This window comes from Sphaeramia orbicularis, chromosome 22 (assembly GCF_902148855.1).
Source record: "Sphaeramia orbicularis chromosome 22, fSphaOr1.1, whole genome shotgun sequence".
In the NCBI taxonomy this organism is placed as follows: domain Eukaryota; kingdom Metazoa; phylum Chordata; class Actinopteri; order Kurtiformes; family Apogonidae; genus Sphaeramia; species Sphaeramia orbicularis.
The window spans coordinates 10783381-10807841 of NC_043978.1; the positions used below are offsets into that span (position 1 = coordinate 10783381).

General features: G+C 37.6%; 1 protein-coding gene across 1 annotated transcript in view; it reads left to right on the forward strand.

Moving 5' to 3' along the window:
• The first annotated feature begins 178 nt into the window (after positions 1–178).
• The window catches only part of znf106a (zinc finger protein 106a), a 46576-nt gene continuing 22293 nt past the window's right edge, over positions 179–24461 (forward strand). The window contains exons 1-8 of the mRNA XM_030127156.1: positions 179–251; positions 7153–7235; positions 8690–8751; positions 13404–13598; positions 16758–18677; positions 19685–20141; positions 21549–21618; positions 22458–22612. Of these exons, the coding sequence (XP_029983016.1) occupies positions 7182–7235; positions 8690–8751; positions 13404–13598; positions 16758–18677; positions 19685–20141; positions 21549–21618; positions 22458–22612 (2913 nt within the window). The 5' untranslated portion in view covers positions 179–251; positions 7153–7181. The remainder of the gene's footprint in view (positions 252–7152; positions 7236–8689; positions 8752–13403; positions 13599–16757; positions 18678–19684; positions 20142–21548; positions 21619–22457; positions 22613–24461) is intronic.

The window sequence follows — 24461 nt, forward strand, 5'->3', positions numbered from 1 at the left end:
TACTGTGCTACGCCCCAGTCCGATAGGTGGCGGTAATGCGCATGCTAAATCAATTGTCGGCCGCCAATCAAAACCAAAGAAGAAGACGACGTAGCAGTCGTAAACGTAAACACATGCTGTCGTACATCCGGGTCTGTAGGGTGCGCTGTGTCGGTAAAATACAGTACGAATTAAAAGGGGCGGATGTTATTGTTCTTCACCTCAGCGATGGATGATAAAGAGCAGTCATCACATATTTGGATGTTATAAAGGTAATAAATCTTATTATGACATAATTTTACAGATATAAGAACAGTATTTTAGATGCACTCCCTCATATTGTCATTATCAATTAAAACACGGCGGCGCTGGTTTGCATTTTGTTGCTAGCTTGCTAATTAACCGACCAGCTCTTTGCTAACATGCTAACAGTGAAAGTCCATTTAAAGTGTTAAATTACAAGTTTTATCTGTTCCCAATAGTCGATGCATTCTGGTGATCTGCATTTTACTGTTTTGCACACAGTCGGGATGATATAGAACATTGTTAAATAACAGATAATCTGGCATTTACCAGCTCGGCTAACATGTATCAGTGCTAACAGACTCTAACTGAAATAACTGTTCCTGCAAAGAAGGTCTGGAAGAGCAGATTTACTTCTGTTTAAGTAAAATAAGTGCATCTGCTGCTACACTTGTTCACATATTAGAAAAGATGAACCTCCAAAAACTTCAGAAGAAAGTTGATAAACTTTGACGAGCTAACAGAATAAATGGACAGACGCGTTTTAGCATCCCCTTTTGATTCTGCAGCTTTTATTATTTAAGCACTGTAGAGAGGAACTACTGTTGTGAAGCTGTGCATTGTTTGTTCATTTATTTATTTATTTATTTTTATTTATTTTATAGGGACAGTGCATATTAATGAACATCTGCAACAATTGCAGCTGTAAATATGCCAGATTGTAACAGCAGAGCTAATTTCCATCTGTAGTCCCTAGGCAGGTGACAGGAAAGGCAGTTGACAAAAAGGCAAAATATTGTAAAAGACATCATAAAAAGACAGTAGACAGAAATGCAAAACATCCCAAAAACACACAGAGGATGATCTCCTGATGGTCACAGGCTTGGTTTTCCTTCATCCAATGTTTAAGTTGTGATTTGAAGGTGGTATATGATTGTGAGTCTCTTATGTTGAGCGGTAAACTGTTCCAATATTCAGTCCCAGTGACGTAAAGTGCATTTTGTCCAAAAGTAGTGCGCCTGCCTGTGTTTATGTAGCCAGTCTGCAAAATCTACAGGCAGTTCATTCTGAAGTCACGCAAAATTCAGAACACAAATCATAATCAAAGCCAGAAATAATCTACTACCAGGAAACATACAGGAATTATTCACTGAAGGGGAAGGGAGTTATAATTTAAGGGGTAGATTTAATTTCAAAATTCCGAGGGTGTGCACTACTAGGAAAAGTTTTAGCATATCTGTGTGTGGTGTTAAAGTCTGGAATAGACTGAGGGAGGAGCACAAGGAAAGTTCAAACATAAGACAATTCAAAAACACTTATAAGAACATGGTTTTCACAAGACATAGGGATGAGGGTTATTAATTGTCACCATATGTTCACTGTTGTTTATTTATATATTTCCTTTTTTGAGTTAGTTATTATTTGTTTATTTATTCGCCAGCACAACTAAGAAAGGCATTGATAAAAGATTATATGTGTATATGTATAAACGTATGTATGTGTTTATGGATGAGTGTGAGTGTGTGTGTGTGTGTGTGTGTGTATAGATATATAAATATAGAGGAGCAATGTAAAAGGAAGAGGGACATATATATTATTAATAATATTTTAGGGAGAGGGGGTGGGATTAAATAAATTGCACTTCTTCCCACCCCTTTTCAGGCATGTAAATGGAACTATTGTGCTTTTCTTCTGTCTAAGATTGTTATGATTCTTGATATTTGTATTATTATGTATGTTTTGCTAGTTTGCATATATGTTAAATTTCATTGCATGTTCGGAATAAATCACTAAATCAAATCAAACTATAGTCAGTTTATGTCATAGGTTTTAAAGAAGAAAATGAGCCAGAGTTTGCAAAATCACATACTCTATTAAAAATGCTTTAGTTGTAATTTTTTTTGTATAGACCCTTTAATCCTTTTCTGTTTTCTGTGTATGTGTCAGAAAGCCTACAGTTAAGGTTTAATTTGAATTATTTTATAGTTGTCACTGAAAGTTACAGTAAATGAATGAATGAATGAGTTTTCACCAGAGTGAAATATCCTGAGTTTTCATATTAAATAAGTGTGATTTTAAGGTAAACTAGTCATTTATTAGACCTCCACTGTAATTTACTGTATTACAACAGCCAGAACAGTATTATCAGTGAAAAATGTTGAATAACATAGCACCAATATTAATAATTAAAGAAGAGGGTACATTTATTTAAATTACATTTTATTGAACTATACTAGAGAAAATAGCTTTAATGATGCAGTATTTCTCTACTTTGGTCATCTCATGAAGGAGGGCTGTGCAGTAGATCAAATTAAGTTGATTAATTGAGTTTTTCCATTAGCAAAAATTGTAATAAATCCCTAAATTATTAACCTGAGGTTAGTGGGTAATGGAGACCCTTCTCCAACAAAAAGTCAAAATGCAACCTTTTTTTTTTTTTGTAATATATTATTGCAAATATACTTGATTTGACATTTATTTTTGTATTTTTTAACCATTAATGCACATTTAAATTCCCCAAGTGCTACTCTTTTTTATTGTATACTGATGATGTTACACATATATGGTGTGAAATTTTTCTTTAAAAAAAAAAAAAGCTACATTCAAATACAATGAAATGTTTTTGCTTGACTTCATGTCGATGAATAAAAGTGAAATATCTGAAACATTGGAAAAAAACGTTGAGATTTCAAGTTGTTCAGCCTATGACATGACAAAATTTCATTGCATTTAGGATTTTTTTTAAAAGAAGAATAAAACAACATCTAAAATGAAATATATGATTAATAACATTTTCCCGTGAAGTTTCAAGTAAATTAAAATAATCCTTTCAAAATTATATAATCAAAATGTCTTAAAAGTGGGTTGTCAGCTCTCCAGTTTTATTAAATACATCAATGAGAGGTTTTTAAGCAGGACATCATAAATTCTATAAAAAAAAATAAAGTACATAAAACTACAGTAAAACTAAACAGAAGATAATTTTGGGTTTAATTTTCCTATGGGTAAAAAAATAAAATCAAGTTTCTAGTGTTTTCTCCATGTGTGCTGTGATCCAGTTATTTGACTAAAATAGAAACAAAATTACTCAAAGAAATTAAAAAAAACCCTGCTATATCTTTATTCCCTTCTTTTAAAGTATTGTGAATAACAGATCGGCCATACTATTAACTTTTATTATTAAGTTATTTCCAGAAAAAAAAGGCACTATCTCATCAGACTATTATGGGGAAAAAAAAATACTCCTTAGCAACAAACTTTTAAAATAACTGAAGTCAAATATATTCATGAACGTTTCTTGGATATTCTGTACAGGTTTGAACTTATTAAACCATGAAAGGATGTTGAGTGAAACCATCAGATTTAATAGAAGTTTTCACATGCATTTTTTCAAGACAAAAAATGACAATAACAAAGCGTTTTTGTGAATTTAAAGTTGTAACACCTTTTCCATATGTGCATGAGTGGCTTGCATCACCGTTTAGAAATTAAATATCTAACAGTTTTATTTCTGCTGCCCCCTAGAGACTCAGTGGCCGACAGAGGGAATATAACCCAAATATCTGACCAGTATTATAAATAACCCCCACAGGGTCTGAACAGAAATGGTGACAGAATATTGTGGAGGTGCTTCATAAGCCATAAACAGAATATGGCCCAAACCAATGAGGATAATAGGATCAGCAGACCGTCGTGGTGGTCATTTTTAGACGTCTGTACTGACAGATTAATAACTGAGTCTGATCAAGGTCCAACGGTTCTTGGGTGAGATCCCTTAAAGGACTCATATTTGTCTAAACCCACTTTTCTTAGTCTGTGGTTCATTTCTTTGTGTATTTGGACCCTAATAGTTCATACAGTTTGCATTTGAACCCTCCAGCTGCTGCAAAACTATCTTTATATTCATTTGGGCAAAAATCCAGTGGATTTCTACAACCTGTTTGAATTCCTGCTTAATTTAGTTCCGTTTTATAACTAGTTCCGTCTCCACATTTGCACATATCAGGTCCAGACTTCAGACGAACACTTCTCCAGTATTTCTCCATAATTGTTTATCAGCAGCAGCGGTTGTAGTCCAGACTGAAAATATGTCCAAACTTAGAGCCCATAACCTCAAATGTTCAGTTTTTTTTTTTTCAGCCAAATCAGTGCTCAGATTTATTGCATCACTTTGACCAAATGTTTGAGCTGCAGAAAATAAACAAAACTCATCTCCCATTTTTGATAAAAGGATGAATATGTTTGAGTCGTGGTAGAAAAATACTGAAAACATGGGTCCTAAAGCCAAAGCTACAGTATGTGCATGGCTGTGACAAATGTATTTTTAATTTAAATTTTTCTTTAAATTTATTAGTAGCAGCAACAGGAAAGAATTTAGTAATTTTGTGGATTTGTTTTACACAGATTTAATGTAAACTAAACCTACTTGTTTCCTCTCAAATGTCTGAACTTATGTGACAGTAGAGTCTCTATGTTGGATCTGGTGAAGGTTCAGTTATTGTAGACACATCTGGAGGCATGAGTCCAGCTGCAGTTGAGTCGAGGCCGGTCTTTCCTCTCTGTTTGTGAGCGTTGAACATGTCCAGACTCAGCCCTGGTGTGGCCGTGGCTCTGCATTCTGGACACAGACCTCCTCCATCAGCAGCCTGGAATTAGACCAGCGTCACTTTGAACCCGGGCGGAATTTGGCACCGACGCCTGTTGAATGGCAACGTGGAATCCACAACAAATGACCCCGTTCACAAGGGTGACCACATGGAGGTTTTTAAGGTTTAGACCAAGCATCAACCTCAAAATTACTTTAACCCTTTAACCCCTGACGTGTCTGAGGTGAGTGTTCTGAACCTGTGATTTAATTTAAATATTCGTAAAAATTGAACCATTAACTCAATAAGAAAAAATTCAAATCATGCTGATAGAATGGACTTTGTTCTTTCCATAGACATCTGAGCATGCTCAGTGTACCCCCCTCCACCTGTGGAATGGGGGGTCAAACACAGAGCAGTGAGTGAGACTGACTCACTATAAAATTAGACAGTTTGGGCTTTTTTTTTTTTTTTTTTTTTAAACACCGTTTTCCTTGTTTTTTTGTTTTTCCTGTTGTTTCCAGTGTTGTGGTGATTTTCCGTTATTATTATTTTTTTACTGTGTTTTCACTGAGTTTTGTCCGTGGAACTGCTTTGTGGAGTTCCACCAGGTGTCAAAAAGCAGCTGGACTGATTTCGAAGAAAACAGCCAAATTATAAACTACTGGGCCCAAATTCAACTCGTTCAGTGTGTTCCAGTTCACAGTTGATGTTCAACATCCTAAATCTCTTATTGATGTCCATTCTAGTGCCTTATTTAGTCCAAACCTGTCAAACTTCAAACTTGACAAATGGGTTTGTTTTGGTTTTTTTTGTTTTTTTTGTTTTTTTTTTAACACCGTTTTCCTTGTGGTTTTTTGTTTTTACTGTTGTTTCCGGTGTTGTGGTGATGTTCCTTTACTTATTTTTTTTACTGTGTTTTTACTAAGTTTTGACTACAGGTCAACTGATAAGGGTTTTTCTAATGCCATTGCCGATGCTGATTTTTTAAAATTTGGTCAGGTGATGGCTGATATCTACAGCTGATTTTTGAGGCCGATATTTAAGGCTTTTTTTTTTTTTTTTGTAAGAACATTGATCATAAAATACAGTTGAAACACTCAGATAACTATGATTTTTATGCAGCAATGTAACTTATTAATATACATACACATAGTACTCTTTTAACATGTATTGAACTTCAAGTGACCAAATATCTTGTAACATTTTTACTACTGATCAAATATTGGCTTTTAAATTTAGGCTGATAGCCGATATTGGCTCTACCTCTAGATTTGACTGTGTAACTACTTTAAGGAGTTAAACAGGTGTCAAAAAGCAGCTGGAATGATTTAGAAAAGAAAAGAGCCCAAAACATAAACTACTGGGCCCAAATTCAAATCCTTGTTGTTGTTCAGTGTGTTCCAGTTCACAGTTGATGTTCAACATCCTAAATCTCTTATTGTCGTACATTCTAGTGCCTTATTTAGTCCAAACCTGTCAAACTTCGGTTCCTCTCTTTGTCTTTTTGTTCTTCCACCTGTTTTGACCCTAAAACACACAGTAAAAACAAAACCACTGAAGAAAAGGAACACAAGCACATACTCACAGCAGCTTTAATGAACCTGAAACAGACGCAGATTCACAGCATCATTGGAATTATGTCTCAGGGGTTAAAGGGTTAAAATAAGAGAGCATCATAAATAACTCCGTGTCCTACTTATTTATGCACTTCAGTTTCAACAAACGTAATGAAATGAATGGTAATATCCAGAGCTATGCAAGAATGGAACAAACTACCAGAACATATCACACAAGAAAAGTGTAAAACGAAATTCAAGAAGTTAGTCAAGAAGCATCTAGTGACCATAAATGATTGATACTTGGGCTAATACATAATATAATCGATACTTGGACTGTATATAATATACTGCTGCTGACCTAAAGGAGCTGTCGTGTCTGTGTTTTGTCTGTTATTTATTTTCCTTCATGTTACGTTGTATTTGAAAAATAGTTGTGTATAATTATATTGTATGTTATTTGCATTGACTAGTTGTAGAGATTATTGTAAGGATTCCAGGAAGAACTGCTGTAGCTATGGTACAGTTAATGGGGATAAGAAAGAAGAAAGCCAGAAAGACAAAGAAAGAAAGAAAGAAAACTAGTGGAAAATGCTGGAACCCAGACAGCACCTAAGCTCCTGAAAACTCAGAGAAAATCCTGTACATGTTGCTCCACTAATCACACAATTTACAACACAACAAATGAACATGAAGCCGCAGCTTTGGAACCTGAAAAATGCATTTTTGTGTTTTTTTTTTTTTTTTTATCCATTTACTTAATTTGACTCTGCTTTTTTTGACAGGAATGAGCTGATTCTTATCAGTGTTGAAGATGGAGAGGAGCAGAAAGTGCATCCTGTGTGAGACGGTCCACGCCTCCAGACAGGTAATGAAAACACCACGTTTACATCCTGCATGCACTGGTCAAAGGATCTTATTAACACAGAGTTAGTGAAAACTGGACTTACACCAGGATTCATATGCATTTAATGGGATTTGTTCCATTGTCCACATTAGTCCTTCTGATGCAGATCCCCAGACAACACCAGGTCATTTGTCATCTGTCAGCTGTGAAGTTTTCTAAAATCAGATTAGATCTACCTTAACCTCCTAAGACCCAGCTATGGGTTTTCTTTCCACGTTTGTGGACAAGAGTTTCACAACTTTATACAAAAAAAGAAAACTGTCCACCACAAAGGACATTCCATAAAAATTAAAAAAACTGCATCTGAAAAAACTGTTGCATCATGATGTTTCCAATAAAGGCACTTATGGAATAAAAAACAAAAAAAGCTTGTACTTTGCTGACATTTCCTGGGTCTCAGGAGGTTAAACAGTGATTTTTTTTTTCTTTTCCTATTATTGAAAAGGCCAGGAGGGTCTAAAAATAATATTAAAGTATAGATTTAATGCTTAAATCTAAATTTCTATAAATACTATTATATAAAGAGTGGGTTTCTTTTTTCTCTGTATGTTTTGTTTCACAAGTTCATATTTTCTGTTTTTCTGTTTCCCCTGCAATTTATTTTTGTATTTTGTATATCTTTGTATATTTTTGTATGTCTTGTCTTGTCTCATCTTATCTTATCTCATCTTGTCATCTTATCTTAAATTATCTTATCTCATCTTATCTTATCTTAAATTATCTTAACTTATCTCATCTTGTCATTTTATCTTAAATTATCTGAACTTATCTCATCTTATTTTGTCTTAACTTAAATTATCTTAACTTATCTTAAATTGTCTTATCTCATCTTGTCATCTTATCTTAAATTATTTCATCTCATCTCATCTTATCTCATGTGATTGACAAAACCAACAGCACTCTCCAAAACCACTAGAACCATCCTGACATCCTGTGATAATGTGCCGGGATTTCCACATGATGGTATCCATGGCACTGACAGGAAAGGGGCGTGGTCAGGAGCAGCTTACACAGATTTACAGCAACAGACGCTAAAACAGCGCCTTTAGTTCAGGGCTTAAATCCAGGAATTTACAGATAGAATGAAGTACATCTGCAGGGAAAATACTGATATAAATATGAAAAGACTTTTGACTCTTAGAACAGGGTTTTTTTTTTTTTTCAGTTTTATGTCACACGTGTTGCGATAATATGTAATAATAAGTTCTTTTGACTGATTTTTACATCGTCCATCAGGAACTACAAAAATCTAGACACCTAAACCGTCTGAAAACCTAGTTATGACCAATATACTTTTGTGTCTTTTTTGTACCTGTTTATACCGACAGCACCTTTACCAAATGTCCCACCTCTGTTCTCCTTCATCATATCTATGTAAATGCACTAAAAGCTGTATTTTCACTGTGTTTCTGCAGGAGATGGATGAGCATATGAGAAGTATGCTGCACCACCGAGAGCTGGAGAAGCTAAAAGGCCGGTGAGTTGACGTTAATGTCACGTTTGTGCACAGCAAGGTTATTATCGTTAACGAAAACTAATGAAATGACAAAAACGAGAATTGAAAAAACATTTTCGTTAACTGAAATTAATTAAAACTATAATTAAAAGAAAAACGATAACTAACTGAAACTGTGTTGTGTGCTTAAAAAACTAACTAAAACGTATGAAAATTATGGATAAAATTCCCTTCGTTTTCGTTTTTGTCAATGTCGGATTGAGATGAAAGCAATTTATTTCGCTCGAGCAATTTTAGCTAGCGGCACCATATGGCACTTTTCATGGTCCGTCACTTGTGGTTTCCAGTCGTCTTCTGGTCCCCACTCTACCTGGAAACATAGAGACTAAAGTTGGGAGAAAGCAGCAGAGTCCTGTCTGGGATTTATTTGAATACGACGACGAAGAAGAGAAAAGATACAACGAAACTAAAATTAATACTAAAACTAAACTAAAACTAAGCATTTAGAAAAAAATGAAAACTAATAAAAACTTGCAAACCTGCTCTAAAAACGAATTAAAACTAACTGAATTAGAGAAAAAAAGTCAAAACTAAATAAAACTAAACTGTAATGAAAAATCCAAAACTATCATAACCTTGGTGCACAGATCATTTATTCTGATGCATTAAGTTGAAACCGCGTGTTATCCGTGATGAGCATAATTAGTCATCAGTGTCACAGCATCGGCTTTAAACTGTTAACGCGTCTTTAACACATTATATTTAAACAAAGTCGTAATAATATTGTAATGTCAAGCTCTGACTTTTTATTTATTTGGGTCATGAGGCACGTGTACACCCGACACGTGCTCATCACAGTCACCGGGCAAGTGGAGATAGATGCAGCTGTCTCAACTGTGGCTTGTATATTTAGACACAATCTCTCCGGAACAACAGGCATGACCGATACGAGGCAACTGGCCGATCCTATGACCGCCATGTAGATTACTACAAGTATGTGCACTCTGAGGTGGAAGAACCTTGAGTACTGCCAATACTCAGAGTCACATCTAAATCTTAAAAAGTCTAAAAGTTTTGGCCTTAAAATATATGAAGGTTTTATTTTGACGGGCACTGAAAACTTACTTTAGGTGTATGAAAAAAAAAAAACCATGAAGCCACCAGAAAACAGTGGGTAATGTGGTAAAAATTAATCACATTAGTTGATATTAATGATTTCTTTTAAGTTCGACGGCTGATTTTTGATCTCTTGATTGAAAGTTTGAGAAACCACACAGTTATTTATGATTTAAAACTTTATTATAGAGCTGCAACTGATTAATCGACTCAAAGTGATCCAAAAAAATCATTCAACCACAATTCTCCTGAATCAAAGCTTTGTTTGCTTCATTTCTCTGCTGTTAAACATTGGTTCCACTGTTGTGTTTCACACAGACGTTTATTGTGACGCACAAAGAAGCTTCAATTCAGGAAAACTGCAATAGAATATTTCCCTTCCATCAGTTGGAGTCGATTAATTGAATTGTGAATTTTTGCATTCGCTTCAAGCACCAAATCGATTAATCGGTTGCAGCTCTACTTTATTATGGTCAAAACACTTCATAAACTAAGTGCTACAACATTTGAAACAATAAAATATCATTATAACTATATCAAAACTAGGGTTGAGCCAAAAATTAAAACTTTTTGGAAGAATTTGGAATAAAAATAGAACAGATTTTGGGTTTTAAATGACCAATTTTCCACTTTTGTTAGGAGCTCCTCCTGATGATTTGACAATAAATGATAAACACCTTCTAAAAAAGCTTTGGTGCTGCAGCAAAAAAACCAAATCAATCACTCGGAAATGGCTTTGACTTGATCGACCGGTGCTGGAGGACTGGTTGAAAATTAATGATGAAATTCACAAAATGGAGAGATTAACATTTATGCTGAGGCTGCAAGCTGAACTTTACATAATAAGATGGGGTAAATGGATTAGTTTCTTTAAATACAATTTATGGGTGGTTTGTCTCATAGTCCTGTGAAATGTTATAAAAATTACTGCTCTAAAAATTTAATTAATTCGGTAACTTGATTGCTATTTCAGAACTGTAACCTAAATTATTGTTACTATTAGACTGTGACTATTATCTATTGCCGATTGTTCTTTATGTTCTGTATGACAAAATGATAACTAATAAAAACTAAGTGTCAAAAAAAAAAAAACTGGGGTTGGGCCAGTGTAAAATTAGGCAGACCAGCTAACCCTAACCCTAACCCTAACCCACGCACTTTATCAAAGTGATATATGTGATTTTACCAGTAGGTGTTGCACTTCCATTCACCAAAAGAGAAGAAATGAGACTACCAAAGCACACAACTGAGCAGCTAGTCACCCCAGTCCATTTGGTGGTGGTAATCCACCTCTAAATTGGTTTAACAGCCAATAAACACTAAATAATGAGAAGCAGTAGAAGGAGTTTTATCAAGATAGAGTTGGTTATAGATAAATAAAGCTGCACCGACATCATGTTCACCATGACTTTGTTTTCTGCAGTGTTAACATGTTGTGTCTTCAACATCTGTTCACTCATTTCTTTCATAATCTTCAAATCAGCTGTTTCAACATTAGCACAGTTTTAATCTCTCATGTTTCCTCTGCTTTCACCCCCAAAAAGTACATCATCTTCCTCATGAACACACGTCCTTCATGTCACCAGCTTTGAATCAAAGTTAAATCACTTTTGTCAGACGTTAGCGGCCCCTTTAGTCTACTTCTAACAAACACAATATTACGTTAATCCTGTTGTCATGTTACTTATTACTGATGCAAACCAAACTGGATTTACTGACATTTATTTATTTGACAGGGACAATGCAGTCAAACATAGTTACAAGTTTGCAGCTGATGTGATGCATATAGAGTTTATAGCTAGTGCTAATTCTCAACTCCAGTCCCCATTTGGGCTCTTCCACAACATTACAGTACGTACAATATAAAATATACATCATTTAAAATGATCATACCATGCATAAAAATGTAATATATATAAAATATACATAATTTAAAACGATCATACCATGCATAAAAATATAATATATATAAAATATACATAATTTAAAATGATCATACCATACAATTTGATAATCCAGTGTTTAATCAGGTTTTGGTTCTGGTGGTGAACATCTTAAACTCTGAGATGGATTTTATTTCTGGTGGCAGTGAGTTCCAGAGTTTAATAAATACTCTTACAGGAGAAGGATGACTGTCCGAAAGTTGTCCTGCAGAATGGGATTTTTTAATTTAGGTTTGAGGAGCTTCTGGTGACTCTGTTGCTATTTTGTCTCTCAACAAAGCGACTCAGTGAATCAATATATATATAAGACACTCTATTCAGACACAATTAGAACAACAATTTGTACAACATGTACTAGACAATATATTATCAATATGGTAATTAAAGAAATATGCATAAATAAGTGTGCAAAAATATTGTTGTTCTAAAAATTCTGTGGATATAATAAGGAATTAGAGCTGAAATGATTAATCAACTCAAAGTGATCCAAAAAAAATCATTCAACCACAATTCTCCTGAATCAAAGCTTTGTTTGCTTCATTTCTCTGCTGTTAAACATTGGTTCCACTGTTGTGTTTCACACAGACACTTATTGTGACGCGCAAAGAAGCTTCAATTCAGGAAAATTGCAATAGAATATTTTCCTTCAATCAATTCGAGTCGATTAATTGAATTGTGAATTTTTGTATTGGCTTCAAGCACCAAATCGATTAATCGGTTGCAGCTCTATAAGGAATTATGTATGTCGTTATCTCCTTTTATCATCGTGGTAAAAAGTCTTGGCTAACTTTTATGCACGTTTAGCTGAATTACAATGCAAAACAAATCCATATTAATAAAACCGATTCCTTCTTTATTGAAACTTAAGGTGTCAAAATAAAAAAGTAACCCAATCTTTTTGTCTGCCAACTGCACGAGAGGTCAGAAAATGGCAGCGTGCCACGACACAGATCTGAAAAAGAACTGGAGAAGGAGGCAGCATCAGGATGACAGGATGACATACTTGGGAGAGGTTTTTGAAGCAGGAGGTGTGGAGCAGCTGCAGGAGGCTCCGGTTTCACAGGCTTTGGTCCCGATTGGCTGGCAGGATCTGCCCCGCTGCTCTAATAACACATGGTGGTCTGCAAGGGGGGCTGGGTTCTGGCTCCGACAGAGGAGTGTGAGGTCAAATACAGACATTTCCTTGTGCAGAGGCTCAGAGTGCAGCGACTCCATCATGAACGCGCACTAGGCTGAGGGCACCGGCCTCCCCCTCCACCCCATGGTTGTGGCGGTTGGATCGAAGCAGCTGCTCCTGCCTTCGCCTCGGCCACCTATGGCCTACTGAGGACACGACAACACGATCAGGATGACACACACTGCAACCTTTATTCTAAACGAGAGAAAATTACAAGTTAGTTACCTCCTGATCTGTAAAGGATAGAGAATTGGATTATTTCTAAGGATTGTTGAGTAATCTCCTTTCCTGGTTTTATTTTAGACGTTTAAAACAGAAAGTAGAGCCAGTTTGTTCGCAGGCTCTGCAGGCGGGAAATAAACTGAAACCGGACCGAACTAGATTAGAACCATGCCCGAAGCCGCGACTGAACGCCCGCTGTCGCCTTCCCTCGCCAGGGACTGCGGACACGAGTGCCGAGTGTGTAAAGTGACGGTGGTGAGCCTGACCGACTACGCCAGCCACATCTCCAGTCCTACGCACAAGCAGAAGGCCGAGGCCGCCGAGCAGAAGCAGAGCCACAACGAGGCCGAAGAGGACTACTTCGACCAAGGCCTGGTGGACCTGATCGACAAGAGGAAAGAGCAGATCAGGTAAGAGCAGATCTGGTGTCAAACAGACGGCTTTAATGTGTGGAGGAGCAGAAAACAGTGGGTAGAGAACCTGTGTTGAAACTACGGTTAGAAAATGAATTTATGGTGGAATAGAATAGAATAGAATAGCCTTTATTGTCATTGTGTGTTCAGAAATAAGAATAGTGAATATAAAATTATAAAAACTAAAAGTAAGATAAGAAAATAGAATATAACTTTTACAGTTTTGCAAAGTAACATGAGGATAGAGCCAAGTAGAGTAAAATAAATAAAAATGGACAAAATATTAATAGACGCTAATTTACAGTATTAACAGTATGGGACAGTATGTGTTTCTATAAACAGTATAGAACAGGGTCTAACAAAAGCAAATAATTACCCTGTATAAGTGATTTAATTTCAGATCAATAGTATAGTAATGTGTAGTAAAGATTGCATCTATACACTAGAGGCACTTGGAGAGTGCAGACCTCCACCGAGGCAGAGCAGTGCCCCAGATTTGGATGAAAATTTCAGGAAATGTTGATACTGGCACAAGGAACAAACGATTAAATTTTGGTGGTGATCGGGGGTGGGGGGGCACGGGGGCCCACTGATTGGCCTTGGCGTAGGCCTGTGCTGTCATTTCTAGAAAAGCACTCGTAGAGTGCAGACCTCCGCCAAGGCCGATCAGTGGGCCCCCATGCCCCCCACCCCCGATCACCACCAAAATTTAATCATTTGTTCCTTGTGCCAGTATCAACAATTCCTGAAATTTTCATCCAAATCCGTCCATAACCTTTTGAGTTATCCTGCACAGAGACAGACAAACCAATGCCAACAAAAACATAACCTCCTTGGCAGAGGTAACAACAACTACCACAACCAGACTGTTGTTTAGCCTGCAGAGTTTTTATAATTAATGCTTATTAAATGGCCTGAGAGTGTAAATGTGTCATATTCTACTGTGGATGAACATTCTTAACAATAAATGCTCAGAATATTCTCTAAAACGGTCATTAATTTCATGTATATATCTACATGCTATAGTGTTAATTGATCTTGTTTATTTTTACTTTCTTTTGTCTGCTTGGGCCATATTAAGCTTTTCAGATGATAATTTCTTATATTTGGCTTCGAAAAATGGCAGTTCTTTGTTTTTTTGATTTGTTTTAGATCTGTCTCTGAAGATGTAATTTGTTTTGTCAGCGTTTCCACCTCCGTTGTTTTGTTGTTTGGTCTTTGGGGCTTGTATAGGTAATGACTGTCTGTCTATGATCATGTGTTAGCAGTAGTTTGACTCCCTCATTTTAGTTCACATTCCACATTCAGCTCAATATGACCTCAAGTGGGCCGGACCAGTACAATAATAGAAAAATAGCCTATAAATGTTGATAATTCCCAGTTTTTCTCTTTGCTTTTTTGAAAAAAAGTCAAATTAAATTATGAAAATGTTAAAATGTCTACATTTATAAATATTTCTTTTGCAAAAAGTAATGAATAACCTGAACAACCTCAAATTTCTTTAAAAAAAATACATGCAATTTTAACAATATAATGCCCCAGCTTATCATTGATATATGTGTATTACAGATCAACGACACAAAACATTTAGTGACAGGCAGCATATTGTTAAAATTTGCAGTTTGGAATTTGGAGTTGTCATTATTAATGGGCTATTCTTCTTTTTATTCTGCTGGTCTGACCTGCTTGAGATCAAATTGGACAAAAATGAGTTTGACACCATCGACTGTTAATATCTTCAGTGTAAATTTTGCACTTTGTAAATTCATCCAGCGGGCCGGATCGGAATCTGTCTGGTCTGGTTTTGGCTCACGGGCCGTATGTTTGACACCCCTGCCCTAAAACAACCCGAAAATAGAATTTGCCTGTTTATTCAATAGTTTTTCTCTGTGAGTTTGTGCTTTTAAGCATAACAGTAGGTGTTTGCTTGTTAGTGCCTGTGTGTACTTGAGCCATGTATAGTCACATACTGGTCAGTGCTGCTCACAGGCCTGTTTTAGCTTCTTCTCAGAGGTCGGAGTCGTATGTCAGGACTCCAGCCTAAAAAAAAACACATAACCCCTCACACAAAGTTCACTCACATCCTGCCTCATGCCTATAAAGGCTCTAAAACCATGAAATCTCCATGACTGTCTTGTAAACCTTCTGCTTTATCCTATTTGACTGTATTCTCACATTTGGCGGCAGTGCGCTGTCATTGCAACGCCCTGAGGAGTGTGATATGTGTTGAGATAATGGCTGGTAAAGTGTGGCGTCCAGCTGTCAGCAGGTCACATGATCAGTCTCTTCTGTCTGTAACTTCATACCATTTGTCACTAGTGGCGGTGACTTTCAGCTGCATCAAATGAGTTTAAAACCTGCATTAACTTTACTATTCCTGTCCACTAGGTGGCAGCAGAGAGAATATGAGACAGAAATGCTAAGAAGGGTCACAGATATATGTTGTTTTTTCCCCCAAGATCTATAAATAATAATTGAATTTGCAGTGAAAATGAAAATCTTGGTGCCATATTTAGTGTCATTCCTGTGTAAAATGTAAGAGACTTTATATTGAAATTTTTAGAGTAAAATGATCATGCCATAATTGTTATAGGCATAACATATGGACTGCATAAATGTAACACTAATCTCTGTAAATTACTCTGAGTAAAATACCTAAAATGATCATTAACAAACATAAGGACAGCTTGAGATGTATTCAACATCCCAATAAGATGTCATGGAAGAACTAACGTAGAATCAATATTTTATGTTCTTTATTGTGTTTGATGGAATTATAAAGACATAACCTGGACTGATTACAACTGCAAATACAAAAGCACCACAAAGTTCTGAAATAATCAGGCAAAACAGATTCAAGATCATCATACAAATAGAATAATTATTGTACATTTTGCAGCAACAGTTGAAACGTCTTTAAGATGACTCTCAAATTAAATATATATTTATTTATTTATTATAAATAGGTCTCATTTCATGTTAAAATTGTTGTATTACAGTATAACCCATGAATTCAAGTAAATAACTAAATGTGCACTTTTTGTTCTATTTTCTGTTTTGTTACAGAGAAATATGTAAAGTAGTGCAGTCTTTAAAAGATATCTGACTGTGAAAATATTCTACTGTGGCTCTCAACTCATTTATTTTTGTTTATAGAAAAGAGAAAGAGGCTGCTGCCTTAAAACGAGCAAACGAAGAGGAAGAGCAAAGGAAAACTAACGAATTCCATCGGAGGTTAAAGGAGGCTCAGGAGCGTTTCCAGCTGGAATGTGACTGGTCACAACCATCAAATGGTTTCAGTGGATCCAACCAGTACAGTTGGTATAACAGCAACCAATACAACGCCCCAGCTGGACAGGGACGCGCAGATTATAGACCTTGGCAGCACAGTAAACAGGGAAAGAGCGCCACCTGGCACGCTCAGCAGCCTCCCAACTTTCACAAATGGGCATCTGGAGAGTTTTCAAGTGGGAGTCTGCACAACCAAGAGAGATGGAACAACAGGCAGTGGGATCAGGGCATGCACTCTGGGGGTCAGAAACCTCGGCTGCCCTGGCTCAGCAACGGAGGAAGCAGCAATGGCATCTACGGACGCAACAATATTTCCCAGTATCCCCAGAGGAGCCGGCCCCTGAGCCTCCTGGGACCCCCATCCTGGTTTCCATCACCGCCAAAATTTTTCGCACATCAGTTTCCAAATACAGACCGTAACGAGGGAGGTCATCAGGGCGACATGCCTCATAACGGTGAGCAACAGAACGCAGAAACTGATCACCACAGTAGTAAGACCTCCAAGGCCTTTGGCAGCAATTCAAAACTGGACAAAGTCTGTCGTTGGTCGCCTTATCCGGTCACTAAGGGGCTCGAGTCTACATCACACAATCACGCAAACTCATCCGAGAAAAACAACATGGCATCCAAACCTCAGAAGCAAGAAAAGGCAGCAGATAACAATGCTTTTAACAGAAAGTCAAGACCTGAGCAGAAACCAGGGCCAGCGGGCTCTGGTGGGCAAAGTGTGGCAGAAAAATGGAAGCATAAAACCAACCTCGCAGCCAAATCCAGAGATAGGAGTAGTAGTGGCAGTCGGAGCAGCAGCGCTCAAAGAGAATCTCAGCAATTTCCTACTCCCAGTTTAAGAGAAGGTCGCCGAAACTCTTCACCCAATGCACCCAGCCAGAAGACGAGCAAACCAGCTGCACAGAAAGACAAGAAGCTGTCCTCAGTTTCTGGTTCCAACAGTGCTGCTCAAATTAGCAAGACTTCCAGTCAAGTAAGTGAAAAGGTAAAGTCGAAGCACAGTGGACTCAGCGCTCCACCTGTTGGCCTCCTGCAGTCACGGCACGATCAGCAGATCCAAGAAACTCTGAGGAAAGCCAGGCAGATTGTGCTAGAGAAGAAGGCGTCTTTAGAAAGTTCATTACCGAACAGAGCGGAGGCAACTCAGCAGAGTAAAGAGGAGCAGCAGAGGACTCAAGCCCCGAGTGGAATCAACAAAGAAAACAGCTGCAGGCAGAGACCAGCGCTGCCGGAGTCCATCAGACTGGGTCCACATGGGAAGGACAAAGAAAAGGTTGCATCTTCAGACAGTAACCAGTCACTCCAGTCATTACAGGTCAGCACCTCCACCGAAGAGAGGCTGAACTTTGCAGCTCCGAGCCCGGAAGACGAGGAGAGGAGGAAAAGAGAGAGGGAGGCCTGTGCAGACGAGGCCATGCAGGGTTTAGAGGTCGGACAGGGTTCAGAGAGCGACACCTCCAGGGGCGGTGAGGCCCAGGCAGGTCCGAACGCCTCTGGTCTGTCCAAGCTCGACCTGCCTCCCGTCTTAAAGCGAGACCTGACCAAACACATGAGCTCCAAGGCCAAAGTAGGCGTCAGTCACGAACCCAACCTGAACATTGCCAGGCGGGTCCGAAACCTGAGCGGGTCGAGGAAGAACGACGCGGACAAGGACTCAGGGCTGAAACCGACCGTACGGCAGCTCATCAGCTCCTGTGGGTCGCGGCGTAACGTCAACTGGGATCAGGTCTATCAGGAGGTCCGCAAGAAGCAAGACAAAGGAAAAGGAATGCCAAGGTAACGCCATGAACACACATTAGCTGCACCAGCACGATTAACCCTTAAAGACCCAAACATTTACCGTTGACCAAAAGCATCCACTGATCTAAATGGTTTAATACCTGTTGATCCACTAATCCTATCAATACATGTCAATAATTGGTGTAAAATACAGTTCTTCATCTTTTCATGGTCATCAGATATGACCCATTTGGACGTTCAGAGGCTCCGTAGTTACCATGGAAACACTCATCTTCTACAGCATTTATTCACCAGTAAAACCCATGGAGTTGGATCAGTGACAGTGGATGGAAACACTGGGTTTATGTTCAGTTAATAACAGATTGGACTGAAAAAGTCAGTTTTTCTTCAGTTTTTTCTGTTTTGATATAGTAACCTTTGAATTTACTCGAAACTTTTGTGAACATCTCCATGGTCAGTGAATTAGATATAGGAAAATAGATGATTTTCACTGAAAAACACAAAATTTAGAGGATAATTTTATAATACATTGTGATAAATCATTTTGGAAAGGTTAAATGTAGAGAAAAATAGTTCTAAGTCTTTCAGGATTAAAAGCCAAAATGTCAACTCATACCTGGATTCATTTACTCTAAAAACCTCCATTTAATTCCTGTTATTTATTAATATTTTACATAGAATTAGCACCTGTATCAGGAACAGAGTAAATATAGTTTAGAAATTTTGAATCTTTTTTTTTTTTTGGTTCTACAGTTTATTCATTCATTTCATTTGAATTTAAGTTTCATTGAAGTTTAAGAAAAATAACCTTTGAATTTATTTTGAGTTTTCATGAGCATCTAAATGAAATGTAGGAAAATACATCATTTACAGTGAAAAATCCAAAATTTAGGGAATAGTGTTATGATAAATGGTGATAAGTCCGCTGAAACAGGTTAAATAAAGGGTCTTTATGGGTTAAGTCATGGTTTAACTGTTGAAAAATCTTAAAAATAAGGAAGATTTTACAGTGAAACTTAACTTTTTGCCTCATCTCTGCTTAGGTTTGGAATAGAGATGGTGCCATGTGACCAAGAGGACCACAGTCAGGAGGAGGACGACCTTCCTCTGCTCCAGGGTTTCCAGTGGGAGTCACTGATGGACATGTCCTCCAGCTCCGCCTCCGCCACCTCCCGCAAGCGCTCCTTATCCGAGAGCAGCATCGCCCCCATGCCTGCGCAGTCGCTGTTCCCAGAAAGCTTGACCTCAGACCTTCAGAGATGCTCGGGTTCTCCACGATACGCCCAGGGGACCAAAGAGGATCAGGCCCAGCAGGACTTGGACTTGGACTTGAAGCAGATGTTCAGTCACAGTGAAACCATAGGGGTGAAACAGGAGGACGGTGTAACGGCGGGGACAGCCAGGAGTCTGCAGCGATCCGATTCAGCGCTCGGAGACAGCAGTTCAGGAACGGAGCTGTGTGACGGTCAGGGAACAGGGAAGAAGCGCCGAGCGACTCGGGTCAGTAAAAACCGCCTTTCATTTATAGGGGTGTAAGAACATATCGGTTCTGCAGTATATCGCAATATTTCATTTCACAATACTGTATCGATATTCAAAAGTACTGTATCGATATTTTTAGGTATTTATTCAAATGCAGATATTATGGAGGTTCATTTTAATTTTTTTTGTTTTTCTTTTTGTTTATATTTTAGTTATTATTTAACACTCTTTTATTAAATAATGTTAGTTCCTTTGTTGAGATCAAGGTTATTATCGTTAACAAAAACTAACAAAATGACGAAAACTAGAATTTAAAAAAAATTTTTTCGTTAACTGAAATAAATAAAAACTATAATTAAAACAAAAAAACAATAACTAACTGAAACTGTATTATGTGCTTACAAAACTAACTAAAACGTATAAAAATTATGGATCAAATTCCCTTCGTTTTCGTCTTTGTCAATGTCGGATTGATACGAAAGCAGTTTATTTCACTAGCAATTTTAGCTAGCGGCACCATACGACACTTCACAGTCCATCACTTCTCGTCACTTGTCGTTTAGAGATGTCTTCTGGTCCCCACTGTACCAGGAAACATGGAGACTAAAGTTGGGAGAAAGCAGCAGAGTCCTGTCTGGGATTTATTTAAATATGACGGCGAAGAAGATAAAAGATACGACAAAACTAAAATTAATACTAAAACTAAACTAAAACTAAGCATTTAGAAAAAAATGAAAACTAATAAAAACTAGCAATCTTGCTCTAAAACCTAAATAAAACTAACTGAATTGGAGGAAAAAAAGTCAAAACTAAATAAAACTAAACTAGGATGAAAAATCCAAAACTATTAGAACCTTGGTTGAGATTGCACAAAAATAAGCTTTAGATGTTAGTTCTGAACTAGTAGAGTATGAACATTTGAACAGGATCTTAAACTGTAATGTCTGTCAAACAGAATTTCAGTTTGAACACAGGAACATTTTGTGATATAGCATTACATCCTGTTGTGATCAAATAAAAGTGTGTTTAGTATTTGTGCATATTTCTGGTGTAGTTCAGTTCTTCAAGGAAATAATCATTTAAAAAAAGAAAAAACCCAAAAGTTGTCGTTTTAACAGTATCATGATATATCATGATATATCGTGATATATCGTATCGGGATCCTAGTATTGTGATTTGTGTCATATTGCCAGATTCTTGCCGATACACAGCCCTATTAATTTATTCACTACAGTGATTTCTAACTAGTATTTAGACATTTCCACTGCAAAAAGCTCTAAGGTTTACTGATGATGTTTTCAGAATAATATAGTAAAAGCAGATTGAGTCAGATTGTTTTCAGGATGTATATCTTTATTCCTCTTTTGTTTAGTAAACTGAGTGTTAGATAGAGACACTGTCACACCTTTTATCTGTTCTTTGTAGGAAGTGCCAAATCCTGAGACCTCCGGCTTGGAACACAATAACAAAAGAAGAAAAATTAAGCCCAAAAAAGGTTAGTGTCCAACATTCACTTTATCTGTCCTGCATGGTTCAGCATTAGGCTGCCTCATCTTATCTTATCTTATCTTATCTTATCTTATCTTATCTTATCTTATCTTATCTTATCTTATCTTATCTTATCTTATCTTATCTTATCCTATTTTACCTTATCTGTATCCTTGTCTTGTCTTGTCTTATCTTATCTTACCTTACCTTACATTTATCCTTATCTTATCTTATTACCTCCGCCAAGGAGGTTATGTTTTTGCCAGGGTTTGTTTGTCTGTTTGTTTGTTTGTTTGTTTGTCTGTCCGTTAGTGTGCAACATAACTCAAAAAGTTATGGACAGATTTGGATGAAATTTTCAGGGTTTGTTGGAAATGGGATAAGGAAGAAATGATTAAATTTTGGTGGTGATCGGGGGTGGGGGGGCCCACGGGGGGCGCCACTGATCAGCCTTGGCGGAGGTGTGCTCCGAGTGCTTCTAGTTCTATTTTACCTTACCTGTATCCTTGTCTTACCTTGTCTTACCTTACGTTACCTTACCTTACCTTAAGCTAAAAATGCACCCAGATTTAGGCAACATAAAAGCTTTATAATCAAAACATACAGTAAAAGACAGAAAACATACAGTGGTGTTAGATATATTTGTTTTCATTCTGATTCCTTTGCTGTTTCATCTGCTGCCGTTTAAAATGTTTATTGAAATACTGGTTAAAGAGTTGTGAACATCATTCTGGTACCACTAACCTGGGTTTGTTCTCCTTCATGATCTTGCTTTTTCAGTACCTCAGATCTAAGCTTCCATAGATGTCATTGAACCTAATGCTGTCCGTTTCTTTTTCGGTGCAGAGCGTTTACAGATCGACCAGCTGCTGGCGGTGTCTCTGCGTGAGGAGGAGCTGAGCCGGTCTCTGCAGACCCTGGATACAAACCTCATCCAGGCTCGGGCAGCGCTGGAGGCGGCCTTGATGGAGGTGCAGCGACTCATGGTGGCGAAACAACAGGTAAGACATAGAACAGTAGGTCATCTGTTATTTGTTTGTGTCTTCTCCCTCTTTAAACAGTACCTGTAGGGCATTTTCATCACTAGCTATTTCAAAGGATCACATATAATACTAGCTTTTCCATCAGGTAACTTAAGTTATAACTTGTCCAGTATTAAGTCACTGCTCCGTCAGTCAGTCATGGTCACAGACATGTTTCCTCCTTCACGGGCTGTTCCAACACCGGTTCTGACCCAGACTGGTTGTATTGTCTGATTACCTGAACTAAGATGGACTCGTCACTGATCCTGTTCAGCAGAAACCAGTCTAAGGCTACGTTCAGACTGCAGTTAAATGTGGCCTAAATCCGATTTGTTTGCCCATATGTGACCTGTATCTGATCTGTTAAAGACAGTTTAAACAGCGCTAATCCAACCCAGACCACTTTATCATTTATCCGACCTTTATGTCATTGAAATGCGACAACCGTCACAATTCTGCGCCGAGATGATGAGATGAGATGCCTCCATATTTCCTTCCGTAAACACAGTGTGTGTCTGCGTGGTCACATATTCCGTCAGGACCTCTTTTGCACATGTGGGTCACTTCAGGGTCACATTCAGTTCATACTCAAAACTGATAGAAGTCGCATTTAATGTGCAATATGAACAAACACACAAAAAAATCAGATTTCACTAAAAAATCTCAATTGTTCATTAAGACCTGCTGTCTGAACGTAGTGTAAAATGACACATTATCGGTCACTGCTGGGTCGCATCGGTAGGACAATGGCGGAGTGGAAAGCTTACGGCTGCACAAACAACAAGCACCAGAACATACTTTCCACTCAGTCTGTCTCACTGACTGCTGCCTGTTTACTGGCACTCATCGCCCTGGAATCATCGAAGATATGACACTTATGTCAACTAGAAGCACTCGGAGAGCGCAGACCTCTGCCAAGGCTGATCAGTGGCGCCCCCCCACCCCCGATCACCACCAAAATGTAATCATTTCTTCCTTATCCCATTTCCAACAAACCCTGAAAATTTCATCCAAATCTGTCCATAACTTTTTGAGTTATGTTGCACACTAACGGACAGACAAACAAACAAACAAACAAACAGACAAACAAACCCTGGCAAAAACATAACCTCCTTGGCGGAGGTAATCAACGACTGCTCCCCATAGGTTCTGCTCCTGTGCATAATTCACATAATAAAAAGGTCTAGTGTGCTGCATTTATGGCGATTTTTTTTTTTTTTTTTTTGCACCTCTCTTGCTTATAAGTCAGGGGTGTCAAACATACAACCCGTGGGCCAAAACCAGCCCTCCAAAGGGTCCAGTCAGGCCCCCGGGATGAATTTGTGAAATGCAGAAATGACACTGAAAATATGAACAATCAAAGATGTAAAAATAATTTTAGTTCAGGTTCCACATTCAGACCAATATGATCTCAGGTGGATCAGTCCAGTAAAATAAGAACATAATAACCTATAAACAATGACAACTCCAAATTTTTGTCATTGTTTGGGTATAAAAAGTCAAATTACATGAAAATGTTTATTTATAAACTATCAGTTGACAAAAAAGGCAATAACATGAACAATGGGAAATGTCTTAAGAAAAATAAGTACAATTGTACCAACACTCTGCCTGATACTAAATGTTTAGTGTATTTGTAAACCCACTGTGATCTGTGAGTTGTAATGAACATGTGGAAGTGATAAACTGAGGCAGAATATTGTTAAAATTAAACTTATTTTCCTCAAGAAATTTCAGGTTGTTCATGTTATTCACATTTTTAAAGAATAGTTTGAGATGATGTTGGGTTGTATGTGACCCCTAAACTAAAATGAGTTTGACTTCCCTG